Source organism: Myotis lucifugus, unplaced genomic scaffold, assembly GCF_000147115.1.
Source record: "Myotis lucifugus unplaced genomic scaffold, Myoluc2.0 scaffold_69, whole genome shotgun sequence".
Classification (NCBI taxonomy): Eukaryota; Metazoa; Chordata; class Mammalia; order Chiroptera; family Vespertilionidae; genus Myotis; species Myotis lucifugus.
In genome coordinates, this window is record NW_005871117.1 from 3843782 (window position 1) to 3867602 (window position 23821).

A 23821-nucleotide genomic window follows, 5' to 3' on the forward strand; every position below is an offset into this window, starting at 1 on the left:
CTTCCATGTATTCTTCACTTTTGACTGGTCCTTTTTTATGGTTTCTGTGTCCTTTTTCATACTATTGTGCATCCTCATAACCCTTACTTTGAACTCTATATCTGACAAATTGCTTGCTTCTGTTTTATTTAGCTCTCTTCTGGAAATTTCTCTTGTTCTTTTATTTGGGGCCTGTTTCTTTGTCTCCCTGTTTTAGCTGTCTCTTTGTGCTTGTTTCTATGTATGAGGTAGATATGCTATGACTCTCAGTCTTGCTGAGTGGCCTTATGTAGTATGTGTCCTGTGGGGTTCAGAGGTGCAGTCTCCTTGATCACCTGAGCTGGCTGCTTCAGGAATGTCCCTTGTGTGGGTTATGTGGGCCTTCCTTTTGTAATTGAGTCTTGATTGCTATTGGCCCATTCATGCATGGGGTCAACCCTCGGGCTGGCTGACTGTGAGGCTTAACCCCAACCACAGCATGCAAGCTGCTGTGCGGGTGCTGCCCACATGAAGCAGAGTTTGCCTAGGAGGGCCTGGTGCCTGCCGAGATCTCCCTTTGGATATACTGCTTACGAAGCTAATTGTATCCTGCTCTGATGTTGTCTGAAGCTGGCCACTGAGTGTGTTGGTTCTGGGCCTTTTGGGAGGGACTCTAGTGCAGGCCAAAGTCAGATGTTGCCTGTGTCTGGCCCTGGGCAACCTATTAGAGCTGCAAGTGATTCACAGTTTGTGGCTGCCTCTGCTGGGCCAGGGTGTGCACAGGAAGGACAAAGCTGCACACCAAGGCTGGCACTGGGCCCAGGGGCCGGTCAGCAAGTGTCCCAAGGCTCCCCAGGATTTGCCTCCCCCTGCCTTTGCTTGCCAGCTGTCTGTCAGGCTCTGTCACTGAAAGAGCCTCTGGCAGTGTCCGAGGTGCATAAGGTAGGTTCACAGTGAGTCACCAGGTAGGGGTGAGTGATGTTCACCAGAGTGATACAGGCTCAAACTCAGTTCCAGTGCAGGGTCCAAGGCCACTAGGCAATTGTCCCCAGGTTTACCAAGTCTAGCTACCACCCACTGGGTGCTCGCACACCTTTGTGTTCGGTGGGTCACAGGGAGTCGTCAGGGTGAGGCCAACAGAGTTTATCAGGCCCAAACAGACCAAGATTTGTCCCTGTTAAGAGAGGGCTCTGCACTGCTCAGGAATGTGAGGGGAAAATGGCCCTGTTCTAGTCACAGAATCTGTCCCAGATTCTGCCAGGAGAGGGAGCTCAGCAAGATGGGGCTTCCAGGAGTCAGAAGGATGGGGCTAGTGAATGTCCTGTGAGGGGGAGGTGGATCAGGCTTCTGGGGTGTGGCCCTCACCCCAGACACAACTCAGTCTGTCCTGGATTTTGCCCTAACCTCGGCAGAGTGGAGCCACTAGGAATCAGGCCTGTGGTAACTCCAGAGCCACAGCCCAGAGGGTGGGATGCCTGAAGCCCAGAGGGGGGTTCCAGCAGGTCTCCTGTGAGAGGAAAGCACCAGTCAGTTTCACGGAAAAATGGGGGGAATGTCCCCCACCCTGAAGTCACACAGCTCAGTCACTGACACAACCTAAGTCTGCCCAGACCTCTATACTCTAAGGCAACTGACTCCTCAGCAGGGCCCAAGCTCCACAGGGTGGGTTAGAGGGAGTCCAGAGAGTGGGTCTTACATTCCCCCAGGCTATTGCCACAGGGAGGGGAGTAGATGCCATGTAAGAAAGATGGCATCTACCATATGGGAGAATGACTCAGCACAGGGATCCTGGAGGCTGTCCTTTCAGCTTTCTCCCCAGAGCCACAGACAAATTCCACTCTCCTCATGAGACTAGTCTGCTCTGCCCTCCCTCTGCCGGAGCCCAGGGTGAGTGGCTGCAAATGGAATTTTTGCATTGGCCCTTTTAAGAAGGTGCCTGTGTCTCTGGCGGACTCCCATCTCTCCCTCATGGACAGAAACCCTGCTGCTTTTCACAGCCCTGTGTTATGTGGGCGTCTTTCCCAGTTCTGGTGCTCTAGGCTCGGGGAGCGTGGCTTGGAGGTTAGACCTCATGCTTTGCAGCTGAGATATTCTCCGGAATCTCGGCCACCTTGGGAGCGGGGCCAGCCCTTTTCGTGTCTCTGCCCTTCTTACTAGTCTCAGTGCAGCTTCTTCTATAATCCTTGGTTTTCAGACTTCTCTTCAGCTAATGCTCATTTGGTTATTCAGGATGATTGTTCTATAATTTAGTTGTAATTCCAGTTTGGTCTTGGGAGCAGGTGAATGTAGCTCCCACCTACTCCACTGCCATCTTGGATTTCCTATTGCAACTTCTACTTGCCTACCAGTTCAAGAGCTGCCTTTAAAGTTATTACTGCATACGTTGAAGATTCTTCTTGAAATTACTGTTTTATGAAAACTGCATCTTGTGCTTAACGAGTATATCAGGTACTAGAGATTTCCTTAGCCCTTCCTTAAGTCCATCAGTAGGGTTATATAGTGTTTGTGGGAATGATGGGTAAATATAAAGCATAATTAGCAAACTAAGAAGAATTACATGTTCACAGTAAAAGTTAAAAAGGAGCCCTAGCGGGTTTAGCTCAGTGGGGAGAGCAGATTGAAGGGTCCCTGGTTCGATTCCGGTCAAGGGCATATGCCCAGGTTGTGGGCTCGATCCCCAGTAGGGGGCGTGCAGGAGGCAGCCAATCAATGAATCTCACCATTGATGTATCTATCTCTCCCTCTCCATTCCTCTCTGAAATCAATAAATTTATTTTTTTAATTAAAAAGGAGAAAATAAGAGAAAGGAATGGAACTCAGAAAAACTGGTATAGCCCTAGCCGGCTTGGCTCAGTGGATAGAGCATCAGCCTGCGGACTGAAGGGTCCCGGGTTCGATTCCGGCCAAGGGCACATGCTTGGGATGTGGGCTCGATCCCCAGTAGGGGGCGTGCAGGAGGCAGCCAATCAATGATTCTCTCTCATCGTTGATGTTTCTCTCTCTCCTTCTCTCTTCTTCTGTGAAATCAATAAAGAGATATATTTTTAAAAAAAGAAAGAAAGAAAAGAAAAGAAAAACTGGTATACATGAAGAGTGGTAGATTATGGTAAACCAGTGGTTCTCAACCTGTGGGTCTCGACCCCTTTGGCGGTCAAACGACCCTTTCACAGGGGTCGCCTAAGACCATCCTGCATATCAGATATTTACATTACGATTCATAACAGTAGCAACATTACAGTTGTGAAGTAGCAACAAAAATAATTTTATGGTTGGGTCACAACATGAGGAACTGTATTTAAAGGGCCAGAAGGTTGAGAACCACTGCAGTAAACCCTCAATTTTGTGGACCTTGATTTAACAGACTGAGTTTAATGGACAAAATTTCTCATCTGTATGTCATATATAAAAATTAACACCCTGTTCATTTTAAAATACTTGTAACCAAGATTTGCTTATAGTTAAATTAATAGGTTATTTTTTACATTATTCACTGTTATTTTTAACAAATTTTAGCAAATAGCCATATGTTGGATAAAACACTAGTAATTTTGCTGACATAAATAATTATTAAATGTCTACAACTATAGTCTACATATTTAAATCCAAGAGTCACTGCTCGTGAACAATGGTCATGGAATAATTAGCATGTGCTCACACCACATCTCTCGAGGTAATTGGTTCTGTTGTCCTGTGGCATGACATTCTGCAGCAGTTTGAATGTGTGCCAGCCAATGTTCCCACATATGCTAAGCCACGCCCCAGCCTTGTGCATTTGTTCACTCGTGGTGACTGGTGAATGCACACATTTACTAGACTTATTCCGTATAAATTTAAGATTACAGCAATACATATAGACAGCTTTTCTGTGAAATTAAACTTTTCATGCATACTTAATTTTAATTACACAAACATGCTTACATAAGTAAAAAGAGGTAAACTAACCAATTTGTCAATTTTTAAAAAATACATTTTATTGATTTTTTTACAGAGAGGAATGGAGAGGGATAGAGAGTTAGAAACATTGATGAGAGAGAAAGATTGATCAGCTGCCTCCTGCACACTCCCCTCTAGGTATGTGCCCGCAACCAAGGCACATGCCCTTGACGGTAATTGAACCCGGGACCCTTGAGTCGGCAGGCTGATGCTCTATCCACTGAGCCAAACCAGTCAGGGCCAATTTGTCAATTTTTTAACATATGCATCGGAAAACCTACTTTATTATATAGTGGACTTTTGGCTTAATAGACACCCCCTCGCCCAAATTAGTCCATTATATCAAGGTTTTACTGTATCACCCTGTGCCCCACAGACCACTTCCTACCTCTTTCTAGTCTTTCTTTATAAATAGAAGTATTTTTAAGTTAAAAAAAATATATATATCCCTCATCCTAATCCCCAATAAATTCAATGTAAAGGATATTATATATATCCCATGATGAGTGCAAATTGTATCTACCAGAGCAGTAGTAGTGATGATAAAATGTAAGCTACTTTTCAATATCAAATTTTTTCTATATATAATCTCCCTTTTCATTCAAAGATGATTCTTCTGAATTAAAAAAGATAATCTCTGACTTCTTGGACCTTCTTCAGTTCAGGCATTATTAACAGAACTTTAAATGTTCTGCCAGTAACATTTTAAATTGGCCTGAAACCTTTGCTTAAAATTAATCACCCCTATTTTTTTCAGGATTTTTGTCCATTGCAACTGGTGTTCCTTTGTCCACACCTGTTCTAAAATGTTATGTAACATTTTGTTGTGTCCTTAACTCTTCCACCTTCCCTGCTGTAGTTTGAGTTTGCTACTATTGGGGGGTTTTTTTGTTTGCTTGTTTTTCAAATCCATTCTCAGCGTCTGTTCATATGTAGATTTGATTTTCCACATTCCAGGTCTTCATTGTAAGTGGTCTGTTTCCCAGTCATGTTCACAGTGACAGGTAAGTGACATAACTGGGGTCAGGTATAAGCAGAATGATCTTACAGTCATATAGGACCCCTGCTCACAAGGTTCTAGAGTTTTGTAGCTCTAAGTGAAAAGGAGCTAGGAATGTGGAAATAAATTCCCTGAGTCAGCATCCATTAAAGGAAGGAATAAGATGTTTGAGTTGATTCTTATTTTATGTTCATTGAAATAGTATTCATTTTTAACAATTTACAATAGCTAATATCTGGAAACAGCCCAAGTGCCCATCAGTAGACGAGTGGATAAAAAAGCTGTGGTACATTTATACCATGGAATACTATGCAGCAGTAAAAAAGAAGAATCTCTTACCCTTTGAGACAGCATGTAGGGACCTGGAGTGTATCATGCTAAGTGAAATAAGTCAGTCAGAGAAAGACAAGTATCACAGGCTCTCACTCATATGTGGAATCTAATTAACAAAATAAACTGAAGAACAGAGTGGATCCAGAAACATGGAAGCATGTAATAGACTGCGGAATCTTGGAGGGAAGGCGGGAAGGGCGGATGGGTGGGAAGTAATCAACCAAAGACCTTGTATACATATATGCATAACCCATGGACACAGACAATAGGATGGTGCAAGGCCTGGGGCGTAGGGGCAGGGGCAGGCTGGAGGGGGTCAATGGGGGAAGAAGGGGGACATATACTAGTATAATACTTTCAACAATAAAGATTTATTTTAAAAAATAGTATGCATTTTTAGTTATTAATATTTTGGTTTTTAATATTTACAGTAGGCCCCCCCCCATCCATGATCTCACTTTCCATGGTTTCAGTAAACTATGATCCAAAATATTCATGGAAAATTCCAAAAATAAACAATTTATAAGTTTTAGTTTGCTCACAATTCTGAGTAGCATGATGAAAACTCATGCTCTCTTGCTCCATCCTGCCCAGGACACGAATCATCCCTTTGTCCAGCATATCCACACTATCACTCCCATGAGTCACTTAATAGCCCCCTCTTCTTGGTTATCAGATGGACTATTGAGATACTGCAGTACTGTCCTAGCCAGTTTGGCTCAATGGATAGAGCGTCAGCCTGCAGACTGAAGGATCCCAGGTTCGATTCCAGTCAAGAGCACATGCCTGGGTTGCGGGCTCGATCCCCAGTGGGGGGCGTACAGGAGGCAGCTGATCAATGATTCTTATCATTGATGTTTCTCTCTATCCCTCTCCCTTTCTCTCTGAAATCAATAAAAAAATATATTTTAAAAAAGATATTGCAGTATTTGTTCAAGTAACCCTATTTTACTTAATGCCACATTCACATAACTTTTGTTGTAATATAATTGTTCTATTTTATTATTGCTGTTAATCTCTTACTGTGCCTGATTTATAAATTAACTGTTGGTTTCAGGCATCTAATGAGGGTCTTGTAATATATACCCAGTGGGACTACTGTATTCCTCTTTTGAAATAAATGGGGGAGTGCCTCTGATGACATTCACTCAGAAAGTGCCTTGCTCTCTTTTCAGGGAGAGTGAATTTTAAAAATTAATTATTGATTGCTTCCCCTATAATTGATTTCCTTCTGTACCATTAAATGACCATTTATTGTCTTTCTTGGTTATTATTATTTTAATTTTTATTTATTGATCTTAGAAAGGAGGTGAAAATGAGAGAGAGACAGAGACAGAGAGAGAAAGAGAGATTTGTTGTTTCACTTATTTATGCATTTATTGGTTGATTCTTGTATGTGCCCTGACTGGGGATCAAACCTGCAACCTTGGTGTATCTGGAGGACACTCCAACCAACTGAGTTACCCTGGCAGAGCCTTTCTTGGGTATTGTACTTAAGCCTAGATTGGTCATCGCTGGGTTGTGTTTGAGCAGTGTTATGCTGAAACGTACTTTGGGCTTGGGGGAACTCCTCCGGGGTCTATATTGACATCCAGAAACCAAAGGGTTCCTTTTGCCCTGGGCTAGTGCTTAGCCTTTCCAACCAAATATTGATATCTGAACTAATCCCAAGGGTTTTTTCCTGGTGCTGTGTTCTAAGAACAATGCTGCCTTAGTGTGACAGGACCAGGAACTAGTAGGCTTCATCTTTCTTCAAACTGCGTGGCCTTTGCAAGTATGGGAGTGTTGACAGCGTTCTGAGCCTTGGCAGAAAAGGAAGGTCAGAAAGAGAGGTCGATAGGCAGAGGGCCAGGTCCCTGCTTGCTTCCTTAGTGAGAATTAAGCATGTCTGGCTGGCAGGCCACACGTAATTACAGAGACACAGCATTTCAGCAGTTGGCAAGGAAAGTGATAGGAAGGGACAGCTTCGAGTCAACCATAACCTGGATCTGAGGAGGTCAAACTCACTTCACTTGGAAGAAATAGAGAAGGAAGGAAGCTGAGGGCTTAGCAAGGTAAGTAACTTTTTCATCAACCAGTTTGCTGGCTTGGTTTATAGTTGACTAAAGCATTAGCACCTCAGGGAGTGTTAATCACTGCTCCAGCAGCTGAATGTGGCCATAATAGCAATGCTCCCAATGTATTTCTCCTTTTCTCTTTCTTTTTCTCAGCCCCTTTTGAAGCTCCCCAATGACTAACTTCACTCCCCTTCTCCTCCCTACCTCTCCAAGGGCATTTTGTATTTGCTGGTGAATTACAGAAAATTAAATGGGCCTTCCTGGTCTGAAGGTGAGACGGAAGGCTTTTTGTGGTAAGGAGGGGAAAGATGGGAGAACTAGGTCTGGGAATAAACTAATAATTTAGGGGGGTTGGTGATGAAGGATAGAGGCCATCCAGTTTGTCTTCTCTCCAGTTCTTGGTGTTTTCTCTCATATATACTGGGAATAAATTAGAGCCCAGTCACTGGAGACAGAAAAAAGTTTAAATGATTCCCTTTCTCGGAGTAGACTGAACTCTGGAAAATGCTGAAAGCTTGCTGTAATTCTTTCCAACGTCTCCCTGGCCCCCTCTGTTTTTTTTGTTTGTTTGTTTGTTTGTTTTTGCCTTTCTCTCAGTAACTGTCCCCGCCCCAACAACTTGAACGGGGAGGATTCTGGGGCTGGGGCACACCAACTCACACATGAGTTCGAGTTTGTGGGGCAAGTGCAGAGCCCAGGCCCCTTATTTAATTCATCTGTATCACGAATCTGCTGTAAACACAGGAAACTATGGCAGCAGGGGTTTCACCAGCACCACTCCTCCTCCCCAAGCTGTGTGACCGATCCCTTCACTTCCAGGCAGTTCCACCAACCCCCAGAGAGCCAGGAGTTAACCTCTTATTGGAGGAAGACCTCTCTTTGCAAAGGCAGATAAGTACCTCCCTGGTCTTATTTGGCTTCCATTGTAGCATAAAGGTTCTTTATTGAACATCAGGAAGGTATTTATTATTATTTCTGCGATTTTAAGACTCTTGAGTTGTCTCAAAGATACTTTTCCTCCCTACCTATAAACAAAAGATGAGCTCATTCTCTCAAGGTTTATCTTGCCTGAGGGGGCTGGGTAGAGAGCAGATGAATGCTGCTTCTAGAAATGCAATGGTTATATAGAAATGTGATGGAAGTGTGTGGTCTTTAAAAGTGGAGGGGCCCTGGCCAATGTGGCTCAGTTGGGTGGAGTGTTGTCCCCTACACCAGAAGGTTGCAGGTTGGATTCCGGTCAGTTTCACATATCTTGGTTGTGGGTTTGATTCCTAGTGCCAATTGATGTTACTCTCTCAGGTCAATGTCTGTCTGTCTGTCTGTCTGTCTGTCTATCTATCTATCTATCTATCTTTTCCTACCTCTCTTTAAAATCAATAAACATATCCTAGGGTGAGGATAAAAAAATGCAGGGAAGCCCTGACCGGTTTGGCTCAGTGGATAGTGTCGGCCTGCAGACTGAAGGGTCCCAGGTTCGATTCCGGTCAAGGGCATGTACCTTGGTTGCGGGCACATCCCCAGTAAAAGGGGTGTGCAGGAGGCAGCTGATCGATGTTTCTCTCTCATCGATGTTTCTAACTATCCCTCTCCCTTCCTCTCTGTAAAAAATCAAATATATATATAGTGCAGGGAAGAGTTAAGTTAGTTAGGATCCAAAGATGTGAAGGCATGAAGGCAATTCCATCTACCTTTAGTAAAGGGCTATGACTCTTAAGTCCTAAAATAATCTATCCTTAGGTCTAATTTCTTCTTTATTGGTAGGATTTTAGAAGATAGGTTATATAGATGAGATTAGCCATCTGTTCTGTAGACTCTGAAATCATCCATTCATCTCTGTGTCAAAGGGAGAGCTTAAAGGGGTGGAATGAAAGGATGAGGAGAAAGAAAATACAAAGGAAAATATAAATTAGTTCCTCCATTAACCTGAGGAAAGGTTTGCAAGATAATGGATATTAGCTAGATGATTCTGGGAAGGTTTTTATTTGTTTGTTCTGCTACCTACATCTCAGCTGAATGATGACCTGGAGATTTTTTCCTAACAAATTTGGTCTGGAAGGATTAAATGTCAGACCATTTTTGTAACAAAACATGATCCCTGGTTTGAACTTTAATAGTTAGTTACCTCATTCAAACCAACCACTGTCAGTATTTTTATCCTCTCATATTTCCCTGTGCCTGGAGACAATTAATCTGGGGGGGGGGGGTAATAACGTTTTAGCTTCTCAATCTCCATGGATAACTTTTTTAAAAATTGAGGTGAAATTCACAAAACAAAATTAATCCTTTTAAAGTGAGCAATTAAATGGCATTTAGTACATTCATATTGTTGTGTAACCACAACCTCTGTTTAGTTCCAAAACAGTTTCATCGACCCCAAAGGAAAACCCCATATCCATTAAGCATACTCCCCATGCCCCCTTCCACTCTGCCACTGCAATTTGCTTTCTTTTTTCTTTTTTTAAAATATATTTCTTTATTGATTTCAGAGAGGAGGGGAGAAGGAGAGAGATAGAAACATCAATGATGAGAGAGAATCATTGATTGGCTGCCTCCTGCACACCCCACACTGGGGATAGAGCCCGCAACCCAGGCATGTGCCCTTGGCCGGAATCGAACCTTGGACCCTTCAGTCTGTAGGCTGATGCTCTATCCACTGAGCCAAGCCGGCTAGGGCTGCAATTTGCTTTCTTTTTCTGGATTTACCTGTTCTTATAATTTTGTTGTTGTTAATCCTCACCTGAAAATATTTTTTCCTACTGATTTTTAGAGAGAGTGGAAGGAAAGGAGAGGGGGAGAGGGACAGAAACATTGATGTGAGAGAGACACTGGTTGGTTGCCTCCCACAAGTGTCCCAACTGGGGCTGGAGATTGAGCCTGCAACCCAGATATGTGCCCTTGGCTGGGAGTTAAACCTCATACCCTTCGGTGCACGGGGGGCCAACACTTTAGCCACTGAGCCACACTGGCCAGGACTGAATTTACCTATTCTTGATATTTTATATAAATGTAATCGTATAACATGACCTTTTATGTTTGGCTTCTTTCACTAGCATAATCTTTTTGAGGTTCATCCATGTAGCATTTATCAGTACTTCATTTCTTTTTACGTCTGAATAATATTCTATTATATACATAACCCAATTTATTGTCAAAGTAAGAAACGTCCAAACCTGTCACAGTTCTTATGAGTTTTACCTAGGTGCATAGAAACAATGGACAGAGCTTCCTTAAGGCAAAGATAAATCCTTTTAAAAAAATATTTTTTTATTGATTTCTGAGAGGAAGGGAGAGGGAAAGATAGAAGCATCAATGAGGAGAGGGAATCCCCAATCAGCATGCCCCCTCCTGGGGATCGAGTTCACAACCCAGGCATGTGCCCTGACTGGAATTGAACTGTGACCTCTTGATTCATAGGTTGGCACTCAACCACTGAGCCACACCAACTGGGCAAGGCAAAGATAACTCTTTTGCTAAAAAGTTATATGCCTGGGGAGTGACCTACCCAGTTAGGAATTTATGATCAGATCACCCTGTGAGGTTAATTTCCATAGAACCCTCTCGCCCCCTTTTTTTCACATTATTCATTCATCTGTTGGTGGACTTTTGGGGTTTTATACTTTTGGGATATTGTGAATAGTGGTACTAGGAACATTTGTGTATAAGTATTGTTTAAGTACCTGTTTCCAATTATTTTGAGTATACACTAAGAGTGATATTGCTGGGTCATATAGTAGTTACTATGTGTTTAACTTTTTGCCGAGCCGCCATACTGTTTTCCATAGTGGCTGTACTATTTTACATTCCTACTATCAGTGCACAGATATTCCAATTTTTCCACACCTCACCAACACTTGTTATTTTCTGTGATTTTCTTTATAATAGTCATCCTAAAGGGTGTGAAGTGGTATCTCGTGGTTTTGATTTGCATTTTCCTGATTAGTGTAGATGAAAAAGGGGCCACATACCAAACCTGACAAACTCAGGAGAGAACAATATGGTGGGCTTTACAAACTCAGAGACCAAAAGTAACCAACCACATAGGATAGTCTGAACATAAAAATTTCTAACTAACAGCGGGTTATGCTGGTAGGCATGTCCTAGACCTGTGGCTTCCTTGACAAAGGTCAGTTTTCCTTGACAAAGTGAGCCTGTCTGTTGTCTTTTTGCATCTAAAATAACATACCTCTGCAATGTCAGAGTAATGGTCTGTTCCAGACCTCCGAGGGCATACCCACTGCACCAGAGCAGGAGACCAGAGAACCCATCATTATCTCCCTTTCCTGAATACCATCTCTATGTACTGTAAATATTAATTATTAATGATCCTGTACCCACCTATGTAAAAGAGATTTGTCTCGCCCAGCTGGTGCGGCCAGGAGGGTAAGCATTGACCTATGAACCAGGAGTTCACAGTTTGATTCCTGGTCAGGGCACATGCCCTGGTTGCCGGCTCAATCCCCAGTAAGTGGTGTGCAGGAAGCGGCTGATCAATGGTTTTCTCTCATCATTGATGTTTCTATCTCTCCCTCTCCATTCCTCTCTGAAATCAACACAAATTTATTTAAAACAAACAAACAGAAAAAAAGAATTATGTCTCTCTGTTTTACTTTTTTATTCAATTCCAGAGATTTCCCTATTTTGCTTTCTTCCTCCCCCTTAATCTACCACTGAAACTGGAAACAAAAGGGTCTGCGCTGCCTGCTGCTACCGGAGTCAATTAAGTAGAAATGAGGTTGAATCTTTATGATGCGTTTATTTAATCAGATAGCTGACAATCTGAGAGAGCAGCAGGTATAACACCCTGAAAAGACGCTCAAATCAATGTTATATAAGGTCAAAGGGTGGGGGGCAAGGGACAGGAGAAAAAATCTAACAACTAAGTGAGTTCCCAGGGTCTGCTCTCTAGCAATGTCCTGAAAAGGTTAGCTCTTAGCGTTTGTCTCTGTCCTTGGTCTGCTCTCAAAATGTATCTTCTTTCTGAGTGATGGGGCCACCTGGACTTCAAGGTCGATTTTCCTGTTTTCCTTTTTCACACTGCATTCGCAGGGTCTGTAAGAAAACCTCTTACCTATAGTTAGTAAGGTGGATAATACTAAACAATGATGATTCTGTTCCTATTATGTGCCCCTCCCCTATCACCACCGGTGGATTTCATGTAAACCTTCCTCTGTCTCTTCCTGTATTTTATTCTAATGTATAAAATAAGCTGCAAAACTGTCATTCTCTGGAGCATTTTATTTCAATCTGTTGAGAGTTTGCTTTTTGGCAATTGTCCTCAGATTGGTTCAAATAAACTTTTTTCCCCCCAAATAAACTCTTATAAAACTTTTTCTTAGTCTGGACACCCTTTTGTCAACATTAGTGATGTTGAACATCTTTTCATGTGCTTTTTGGCAGTTTACATGTTTTCTTTGGAGAAATGTCTGGTCAGATCTTTTGCCCATTTTTGAATTGGGTTGTTTGGTGGTGTTGAGTTTTAGAAGTTCTTCACAAGTTCAGGCTATTCATCTCTTATCAGGTATGTGATTTACAAACACTTTCTCCCATTCTATGAATTTCTATTTCATTCTGTCCTTTGCTGCACAAAAGTTTTTAATTTTTTAAAAAAATATATTTTATTGATTTTTTTCACAGAGAGGAAGGGAGAGGGATAGAGAGTTAGAAACATCAATGAGAGAGAAACATCGATCAGCTGCCTCCTGCACACCTCCCACTGGGGACGTGCCCGCAACCAAGGTACATGCCCCTGGCCGGAATCGAACCCGGGACCCTTCAGTCCGCAGGCCGACGCCCTATCCACTGAGCCAAACCGGTTAGGGCATGTTTTTAATTTTGATGTAGTCCAATTAATCTATTTTTCTTTTGTTGCCTGTACTTTTGGTGTTATATCCAAGAAATTGCCAAATCCAATATCATGAAGCTTTCCCCCTTTGTGTTTTTATAAGACTGTAATTTTAGCTCTTAGGTTTAGGTCTTTAGACTCAATCATCAAGCTCAATCCATTCTATTTCATTAATTCCACAGAATGTTCCCATCTACATTTCTATGCTCATGCTCTTCTCTGTGTTTAGAAATCCTTTTTTTCTATCTCCTTGTATTCAAAGTATTACCATCTTTCATGGTCTCTTCTAGCAATTTTCAACCTTTTTAATCTCATGGCACACATAAACTAATTACTAAAATTCTGCAGCACATCAAAAAATATTTGCCAGCCCTAACCGGTTTGGCTCAGTGGATAGAGCGTCAGCCTGCAGACTGAAGGGTCCCAGGTTCGATTCTGGCCAGGGGCATGTACCTTGGTTGCGGGCACATCCCCGGTGGGAGGTGTGCAGGAGGCAGCTGATCGATGTTTCTCTCTCATTGATGTTTCCAACTCTCTATCCCTCTCTCTTCCTCTCTGTAAAAAATCAATAAAATATATTAAAAAAATATTTGCCAATCTGATAAAAAAATATATAATTTTGATTCATTCACATTGGATGGCTATTGTATTGGTTGTTGTCATTTTTAAAATTGACAATCTAAGGCAGCGGTTCTCAACCTGTGGGTCGCGACCCCTCTGGGGGTCCAACGACCCTTTCACAGGGGTCGCCTAAGACCATCGGAAAACACATATATAATTACATATTGTTTTTGTGATTAATCACTATGCTTTAATTATGTTCAATTTGTAACAATGAAATTGGGGGTCACCACAACATGAGGAACTGTGTTAAAGGGTCGTGGCATTAGGAAGGTTGAGAACAACTGATCTAAGGGAAGAGAGGTTAGTGCCTCTTGGCTAGTCCAGTATTGCTTGTTTTAAAAATCCTTGTGGCACACCGGTTGAAAAATTGCTGGTCTATTCCAACTGCTCCCTGCTTTTTATTTTATTTTATTTTATTTTTTTCCTCCCTGCTTTATAAAGTCTTCCTATGAAGAGACTCACTTCTTCTGATCTCCTATTAGTGCTTTAGTTTCACTTTTCTTATAGGATATCAATACAAATTTATTTTTTTAAAAAGTATGTCTCTCTGTTTTACTTTTTAATTCAATTTCAGAGATTTCCAAATTTTGCTTTCATATATATATATGTATATATATATGTATATACATATATATGCTGCCTTATACTATAGTTTACATTTAATCTCTTATAAGACATTTAGATGTTTAGTATATTTTTCACAAGTTTTTTCATTATAGTATTTTGTACATTATTTTATATGTTTATAAATAAATATTTATTTAATGAATGGATGATTTTATTTTTGTCAATGTAGTTCTTTTGGTTTACTCGGCACTCGGAGAAGGAATGGTAAGCCAGGGAGGGAGGCCATCACAGAGTTCCTGCTGGGTAGGGGGTGGGTGTTGGTGTAGGTATGGGTGTGGTTGCGGGGTTAGTTCTACTTCAAAACTCACCTCTTGCCCAGCTGGCGTGCCTCAGTGGTTGAGTGTTGACCTATGAACCAAGAGGTCATTGTTCAATTCCCGGTTAGGGCACATGCCCAGGTTGCGGGCTCGATCCCCAGTTGGGGTGTGCAGGAGGCAGCCAATCAATGATTCTCTCTCATCATTGATGTTTCTATCTCTCTCTCCCTCTCCCTTCCTCTCTGAAGTAAATAAAAATATATTATAAAAAATACAAACTCATCGCTTTAGGAAATTTTTCTCATAATTTGCATTACTTGCATTGACTATGTAACTCTTAGCATTCTGGTGCTCATTTAATTTTCACGTCTTGATTTATTGCCTATAAATATGATGATAGGCCTTTTAAAATGAATGTTTTACTTTCCCAACTAAATTAGATTGACTTATTCAATTAGATGGTAGTTTGCGACAGCCCAAACTTCTGTTGCTTTTTCTTTTAAGTTGATTTTTTGAAATACACTCATATATGAATACTAGAGGCCTGATGCATGAAATTCATGCAAGAGTAGGCCTTCCTTCCCCCAGCTGCCAGCACAGGCTTCCCTCTGGCACCCGGGACCCAGGCTTCCCTCACAGCCCCAGCTTCATCTGGAAGGTTGTCTGGAAGGATGTCCGGTCTAATTAGCATATTACACTTTTACTATTAAATATATTTTTTGTATAAAAAAGTCAAAAGTTGCCTTTAAGTCTAAAGTTGCCTTTGATCAACTCAGTTCCTATCTTAGTGCCTCTCCCCCCCAGTTAATCACTGTTATTTGTTTTAGAGGAGCCCTGCCAGACCTTTTTCTATGCACTACTTACAGACATATTTATATTTTACTAGAGGACTGGTGCACAGATTCGTGCGCCCTCTCCTAATCTGGGATCCCTCGGGGATGTCGGACTGCCAATTTCAGCCACATCCCCACAGGCCAGGCTGAGGGACCCCACCCGTGCACGAATACGTGCACCGGGCCTCTAGTATGCATATAAGATCTTTGGTTAATCTCTTCTCACCCTCCCCCCTCTTCCCTCTGAGATTCATCAGTCTGTTGCATGTTTCCATGCCTGTGCATTGAGCGTCTGCCCCCTGGTGGTCAGTGCGCATCATAGCTAACAGTCGAACAGTTACTTAGGCTTTTATATAGAGATATAGAACATCATATGTAATATTTCCCCCTTTGTTTTTCTTTGTAGTGATCAATAATCAGTAGATCAGAAATAAGTCTTACTGATACCTGGGTCTGAAAGACTAGAATGAGAAGTGAAAGGTCAAATGTATGAAAACACATCATATGTATCCAGCTTGCAAAATTCCATTCTATATCTTGTCTACATATAGTCCCCAGGTAGCAGTGGACAGGCCATGGCTCCACGGCCCCGGCGACGAAGGCACAAGAAATCTTCCTCATCAGTGGCTCCCACAGCTGTGACCCAGCCTACAGCTGTGACCCCTCCCACAGCTGTGACCCAGCCTACAGCTGTGACCCCTGTGCCTCTGACCCTCTCAAAACCTGGCCCCAGCATTGATGCACTTGGCTTCTACTCCTTGGACAATAATGTTCCTGGCCTATCCCAGCTGATTCTTCAGAAGCTGAACATGAAAAGCTATGAAGAATACAAGTGAGTGACTAGTTCTGTGGAAGAGCAATTTGTAGTCACCCTTAGAAATGATTTCAAAAGGTGGAGAGGGAGTATAACTTGGGAATAATGAAGTATTTGCAACAAGGGATTTTTCTCATCCTGACTTTTGCCAGTTCGTTACTATAGAAATAAAAAAGTATAATTTGTGCCATGGCTGGTGTGGCTCATTAGGCTGGAGCATTGTCCCATACACCAAAAAGTAACAGGTTCAATTCCCAGTCATGGAACATACCCAGGGTTCAATCCCCAGTCAGGGCGTGTGCAGGAGGCAGCCAATTGATGTTTCTCTCACATCGGTGTTTTTCTCTCTGTCTCTCTCTCTATAAAAGTCAATAAAGAAGAAAATGAAAATAAAAGTGCATATTAAAATATATATATGTATGTATGTATATATATATAATTAAGTCAAAATGATGGGAGCAGGTAGAAATACAACATATAGGAGGCAAAGGAGGGGTCCTGAGAGACTTTGGAGATCCTCTTTTCCCTATTGCTGTACCTTTTTATGCTGTCTCTGCAGGTTGGTGATAGATGGGGATACTCCTGTGTCAGGCTTTGGATTTCGATGCCCTCGAGAAATGTTCCAGAAGATGGAGGACACATTCCGATTCTGTGCTCACTGTAGAGCACTCCCCAATGGCCTTTCGGACTCCAAGGTCCTCCGGCGCTGCAAGAGGTGACTAGTCAGGGGCAAATAGGGGAGAGATCCAGAAACGATCCTGTTCTAAGACCTCATTGTAGGAGGAAAGGTCTGCATTTTCACAAAAACGTAAGGCCGACTCCTCATTCTATGTGATCCCGGCCACAGACAGATTAGAAAAGGGTTGGGCTCCTGCTTGTTTTTGGTGCTATGGGGAAGTCACACAGAGATCCCAGTACTATTCTACCTTCCTCCTCTTGAGAACTTAAGGGGTAAGACCATAATCTGTTCTGGGCAGGTTAGGGTTGAGACATACGCATGGTAAGAGGGCAGCCACAACCTCCTGGAGTTATTTTTTCTTTAAGGGATGTAAAAAGTGAGTTGTTGCAGATAGAGACTGAGGTGTTACTCTGACCCAAGAGAAAAACTACATTCCCTATCTCTCCTGCCTCCCCTTCTAATGTAGTCCCCAAATTTGGTTGCAAATAGCTGCCATTCCTCTCCCTGCCTTCCTTACCCAGTAATTTTTCTTCCTAGGAACAGGAATATCAATTCTCTTCCCCAGATATTCTCCCAATCACCTTTGAAATATAGGAACCAATATTTCTGGGGCTTATTCTCTCAGGTGCAGAAATGTCTATTACTGTGGTCCAGAGTGCCAGAGGTCAGATTGGCCCGCCCACAGGAGGGTTTGTCAAGAGCTGCGTCTTGTAGCTGTGGACCGTCTCATGGAATGGCTTCTGGTCACAGGTGGAGTGGTGGTGTTGGGGAACTCTGCCATAATGGTCAAAATTGATTGTTCTTAGAGAGAGAGATGAAAGCATGTTGTTATGAGGGGAAAATGAAGAACGGAGAGGGGCAGGATAGTGAGGCCTCCCTGGTCACAGGTTGGGAGAATGAACCTAGACGGAACATTGAAGCCAGAGAAGAATTAGGTCACTTCTTTGTTGTTCCTTCTTTCCTGCAGGAGATTTTGTCCTACCCGCAGGACCGTGGCCATGGCTTCCGGAAGTCGTAGAGGGCTGGGACACCTGGTTTTCAATGCGGCGCCTACAGCTAGATGCTATACTGGCTGCTGTGCTAGGTAGTCATGCCATGACCACCCTGTGGGCCAGTGCAGGGAGGCCAAGGCCAGACCCAGATGTCCTGCAGGACTCTTTGAAGCGACTCCTGACAGATGTCCTGTCACGGCCTTTGACCCTGGGCTTGGGGCTTCGGGCCTTGGGGATAAATGTGAAGAAGACTGGAGGGAGCACAGTGCATGTAGTTGGTGCTTCCCACGTGGAGACATTTCTCACGCGCCCCGGGGACTATGATGAGCTTGGTTACATGTTTCCTGGACACCTTGGCCTCCGTATAATAATGGTGGGTGTAGACGTTGCTACTGGCTTTTCACAGAGCACCTCAACTTCACCTGTGGAACCTGGCACGGTTCAGCTTAGTGGCCATAGGGGCCTCTACCATAACTTCTGGGAGGAGCAGGTAGAGACTGGGCAGACAGCCCATCCAGATTTGGTGGTGGCATTCCATCCAGGTAAGAGTGGTTCAGGGAATACTGGGTGGGTCCTCTGGGAATTTTCTATTCTGACTCTTGTATTTTCTATCTTTGGAGCCACATTCATTAGGTCAGGTAAAACACAATATGATGATGACCTTATTGATCGTTAGCCTTATGTGCTACACCTGGGTTCAGAATTTTCCACTGAAGAACCTGGGGTGGGTGATAGTGGTAAATGAGCATCCGCAGTGAGCAAGATGAAGGTTAGGATGGACACAATCAGAGGAGTATCTATCTCAGCCTTTCCCCTCTCTATTCCATAGGTTTTCACGCTTCCCCGGACTTGATGGAGGCTTGGCTGCCCACCCTTCTGCTACTTCGAGATTATGAAATCCCTACATTGATGACTGTTTACAGGTTTGGATCTCTTCCTATTTGTGATACCTCCCTGACTCACTCAGGCCTCTATTTATAGAGATGAGCTCATTTCTCTCTCCTTTGCTCATCTTCTGCCTTCTGATGAGGATTTTCTTTCTTCTCACACTGGCTTTCTGGTCCCCTTGGAACAAAGGCCTATGTTAGTAAATTGGCAATTAGTGAGACATCTGGGAGGGAAGGAGAGCCTTTGCCTACTCCAGCCTGAGGTAATTTGGGGGCTTGATGAGCCCAGAAATGTCAAGTTCTGAGCACTTTCTCTCCTATCTCTCTCATCAGCAGAGCAATTTTTCTTCTGTCTCCCTCAGCCATCAGGAGCTGGCAGCCTCTCTGCAGATTCTGGTGGACCTGGATGCACACATCATTGCCTATGGAGCCAACCCGTTCTCGTCCCTCAAACCTGAACAGGTCTATTCCAACCCCAACAAGCAGCCAGTTTACGGCAGCGCCTACTATATCACGTTTCTCGGGAGCTCCTGCCAGCTGGACAAGAGGCAGTTGGAAGAGAAAGTAGATGGTGGGGATTAAATAGCTGAGCCAGATTCTCACTGGATACCTAGGAAAGGGGGGGCTGATAAAATTACCCTGCTGATGCCGGTTTATTGCCAACTTTGAAACTTCATTGTCCAGGTAAAGCTTCTAAGCAGCATGGGAACTCCTATATGATGTGACTCATTTCTGAGAGGTTAGCCACAGGCAGCTTCTAGAGTCGGGATTCTAGATTTGGTGTGCGGCAAGAGGCCTCAGTGACACCAGATGGCACCAAGGAGAAGCATGGCACCTTATTTTGAAAGACTTCTTGTCCAGCAATTTGGTCTAAAAAATGGAGAGGTGTTAATGACTTGAGGTGGTGCAAGAAGGAGCAAGTCAGAGAAGTGGTGGGGTACCTGGGAATGTTGTGAGGATTGGCACACTGTTGTATTTCTTGGCATTTTCAAGATAAGTATCTCATGTTTGTATTTTCTGTTGAGGACTTTCAACCCTAGAGCAAGCAGCATTTTGCCCTGGCATTATATTTTAGATATTCCAGTTATATCAGACTTTACTTAAATATACTCGAGTGATTTGTTATCATCTGATCTATACCACAATAAACTCAGTTTGGGGCTTCTTAAGTCACTAGTTTTTAATCTTGTTTCCTATTCACTGGCAAGTATTACTTGTCTACACACACACCACCTCACAATTGGAGGTTTCTCTCTTGTCAAAAGAGTGATTAACATCAGCTCCCTGTTCAGGCCTGCCAGTCTACCACACCCTGTCTCATGTCTTCCTCCTTCTTCTTCTTTTTTAAAAATATATTTTTATTGATTTCAAAAAGGAAGGGAGAGGGAGAGAGAGAGAGAAACATCAATGATGAGAGAAACATCAATCATTGATAGGTTGCCTCCTGCATGCCCCACACTGGGGACTGAGCCTGTAACCAGGGAATGTGCCCTGGCCAGGATTCAAACCGTGAACTCCTGGTTCATAGGTCAATGCTCAACCACTGAGCCACACCAGCCAGGCATGTCTTCCTTCTTTTATCACATTCTCAGGATTAGGATATTCCCTAGGTATTCATTCCTATAACCTTGCCAGGACCTCAAAACCCCACCCTAACCCTAACACACACCTATGCATTCTTACTGCCTGCTTTGATAGGGTAATGTCAGAATTCATTTATTCATTCAAAGCACTCAGTTAGTACCTATCATGTAAAAGGTATTAGGGCTTTGGGGATATACAAAGTTGAATGAGACCCTGTCCTTATTCTTAGCCTTGGAAGGGAAATAATACATATACATAGATATCTTTATTACAAGATGTAATGTGGAATAAAAACCTTGTGGTCTAAGGAAATAGAGTGAAAGGAGGAGCCACTTTGCTAAGGTGAAGATTTTGTGAATTAGAAACAGATGGAGGGCAAGGCATATCTTCAGACACTGTGAACTGTTCCCTGGGGGACAAAATTACTGCTCTAACGGCACAGAAAGTAGACTCTGACACGATGGAATGTTCACATTATGAGGAGCATAATGGCTCCTATTTCACATGAATTCTGGAGCGGATGATGATCTTCAGAGCTGTTTTGTTTTGTTTTTGCGAAGTGTATGTGGTTGAATACAGCAGGTAAGTTAAATGCCCGTGTGCTATGACGCTGTTGAATGTGCCACCGTAGACATCAGTAAAGGTTTAGTTGGGTGCAAAAGGGGAGTAACCACGTCTACCCAGGGGAAGGGAAGGAGCAGCAGGAGGAGGTTAGGAAACAGGACACGTTTTTGAAGCAGGAAGGAGGTGGGCAGTCTTTGAATTGTCTTACTAGATGAATAATTGTTCAAAGGCAGGCCATGATTTCTAGGCAGAGGAAGCATGAGGAAAGGAAGAAGGGCGAATCGAAAGGATGAAGTGGGAAATCTAGAGGGAGTGTCTGAACAGGCCATTGGATGTTTGGGCCTATAGCTCAGGAGAGTGGGCTGGAAAGCAGAGGTTTGGGAAATATTCTCTTAAGGTGATCGTTAAGGCAGAGGGAGGGGTGGGGCTGAGATCACCAAGGGAATAGTGCCGATTGATCGAAGATGAGTAAAGACAGGCTTCTTAGTTTGCCCACGGCTGGCCTAGGCCGTGGTCGGCAAACTGCAGCTCGCGAGCCACATGTGGCTCTTTGGCCCCTTGAGTATAGCCACGAAGTTTCAATTGCATTGTACGTGCACGCCCACACGCGGTATTTTGTGGAAGAGCCACACTCAAGGGGCCGCAGTTTGCCGACCACTGGTCCAGGGGGGAAGAAGAAGAGTGGGGAGGGAAAGGCTCTGGTGTGCTCCCTAGAGAGAGCGCATGCCCCACTTAAAATTTTAACCTACTCTCTCCCACTCCCCTGAGGAAGCGTTTAGGTAGAGCAGCATGTAGAGCAGTGATGGCGAACCTTTTGAGCTCGGTGTGTCAGCATTTTGAAAAACCCTAACTTAACTCTGGTGCCCTGTCACATATAGAAATTTTTTGATATTTGCAACCATAGTAAAACAAAGATTTATATTTTTGATATTTATTTTATATATTTAAGCTAGAGGCCCATTGCAGGAAGATTCCTGCAAGAATAGGGCTTCCTGAGACCGCAGCGGAGCAGAGAAGAGAGCGAAGCCCACCGAGGCTTCGCTCCCTTCTCCGCCGCCTCGCTCCCTCCCTTCACCGCTTAGCCTTCGGCTGTCTCCCTTCTCCGCCACTTTGCTCCCTTGCCAGGTCACAGATCCAAGGCCTGGATCCCCCGGGCAGCGTCGCGCACTGCCGGCCCCACCTTGCCGGGTCAGGGGTCCGGGGCCCGGGTCCCACGGGCAGCGTTGCGTGCTGCCGGCCCCGCCTGCAGTATGCAAATTAGCTGCCATCTTTGTTGGTGGTTAATTTGCATATCGCGCTGATTAGCCAATGGGAGGCGTAGCAAAGGTATGGTCAATTACCATGTTCGTCTATTATTAGATAGGAGGATGCCATTTAACAAAGAAAAATCAACCAAAAAAATGAATTCACATGTCACCTCTGACACACGTGTCATAGGTTTGCCATCACTGATGTAGAGTAATAGGAAGATGGCCTTCAAACTTCAGTGTGCATCAGAGTCACCAGGAGGGCTTGTTAAAACAGATTGCTGGCCCATGTCTGGTGTGGCTCAGTTGGTTGAGCATTGTCCCCTGCACTGAAAGGTTGCTGGTTCAATCCCCATTCAGGGCACATACCCAAGTTGTGGGTTCAAACCCCAGTTGGGGTGAGTGTGGGAGGCAACTGGTTGATGTTTCTCTCTCACATTGATATTTTTCTCTCTCTCTTTACATTAATTAAAAGAAAAAAACACAAACAACCCTGAAAAACAAAACAAAACAAAACAGATTGCTGGGCCCTGGCTGGGTAGCTCAGTTGGTTAGAACATGATCCCTATATACCAAGGTTGTGGGTTTGATCCCAGTCAGGACACGAACAAGAATCAACCAATGAATGCATAAATAAGTGGGAAAACAAATAGCTATTTCTCTCTCTAAAACCAACCAATAAACTAAAAAACAAAAACACCAGCAGATTGCTGGGCTCTACCCCTAGAGTTTGATCAGGTAGATCTAAGGTGAAATCCAATAATTTGCATTCCTATCAAGTTCCCAAGCGATGTTCCCAGTCTGGGACCACAACTTGAGAACCACTGTAAAGGTAACGGACTGGTTTCTGCTGTGGAATACAAACTCTCTTAATGAGTTGAAGACACTGGTCTGGGGCCTAGAAATTGCCTCAAATGTTTAATGCTAGTGTTAACTTAAGAAACATTCAAACCTGTGAATAATTTTTGTGAGTTATTTGAGCAAACTGTCGACAATGCCTGCAAGCAGAATCTCAACGAATTAAGATAATGCTCCGGAGAATGGTGGTTTTTCACCTTGTTTTATACTTTACAATCAAAGGAGTTACATGACATCCATTGGTGATAGAGAGGCAGGAGAAAGCAAAACGGGGAAACCTCTGTGATTGGATAAAAAGTAAAATGATAGACACATGCTTCGAACCTGGGACCCTTCAGTCCGAAGGTGGATGCTCTATCCCAGTGGTTCTCAACCTTGGCTGCACATTAGAATCACCTGGGAATCTCTTTAAAATCCTGATTTCTTGGCCTCATCCTCCGGAAATTCTGTTTCTTTGTTACTAATGTTGTGGCCCCACCCCATAACAAAGAAACAGAATTTCCGGAGGATGAGGCCCAGAAATCAGGCTTTTAAAAAGATTCCCAGGTGATTCTAATGTGCAGCCAAGGTTGAGAACCACTGCTCTATCCAGTGCCAGACACAGGTGAGTACAGGATAGTTAACAGTCAACAATTAACAGATAACAATAAAGTCAGGAAATTAGTGGTTGGATTCCTCCCCATTGGCTGTGCCCTGAGAGGTCCAGAAAAAAGGTAAGTTTCAAGTTACCCT

General features: G+C 43.4%; 1 protein-coding gene across 1 annotated transcript in view; it reads left to right on the plus strand.

Moving 5' to 3' along the window:
- The window catches only part of MSS51 (MSS51 mitochondrial translational activator), a 38622-nt gene extending 18617 nt beyond the window's left edge, over positions 1–20005 (plus strand). Inside the window, exons 2-7 of the mRNA XM_023755105.1 lie at positions 16016–16296; positions 16838–16993; positions 17583–17707; positions 17925–18491; positions 18779–18872; positions 19199–20005. Of these exons, the coding sequence (XP_023610873.1) occupies positions 16040–16296; positions 16838–16993; positions 17583–17707; positions 17925–18491; positions 18779–18872; positions 19199–19418 (1419 nt within the window). The 5' untranslated portion in view covers positions 16016–16039 and the 3' untranslated portion in view covers positions 19419–20005. The remainder of the gene's footprint in view (positions 1–16015; positions 16297–16837; positions 16994–17582; positions 17708–17924; positions 18492–18778; positions 18873–19198) is intronic.
- The last annotated feature ends 3816 nt before the right edge of the window (positions 20006–23821 follow it).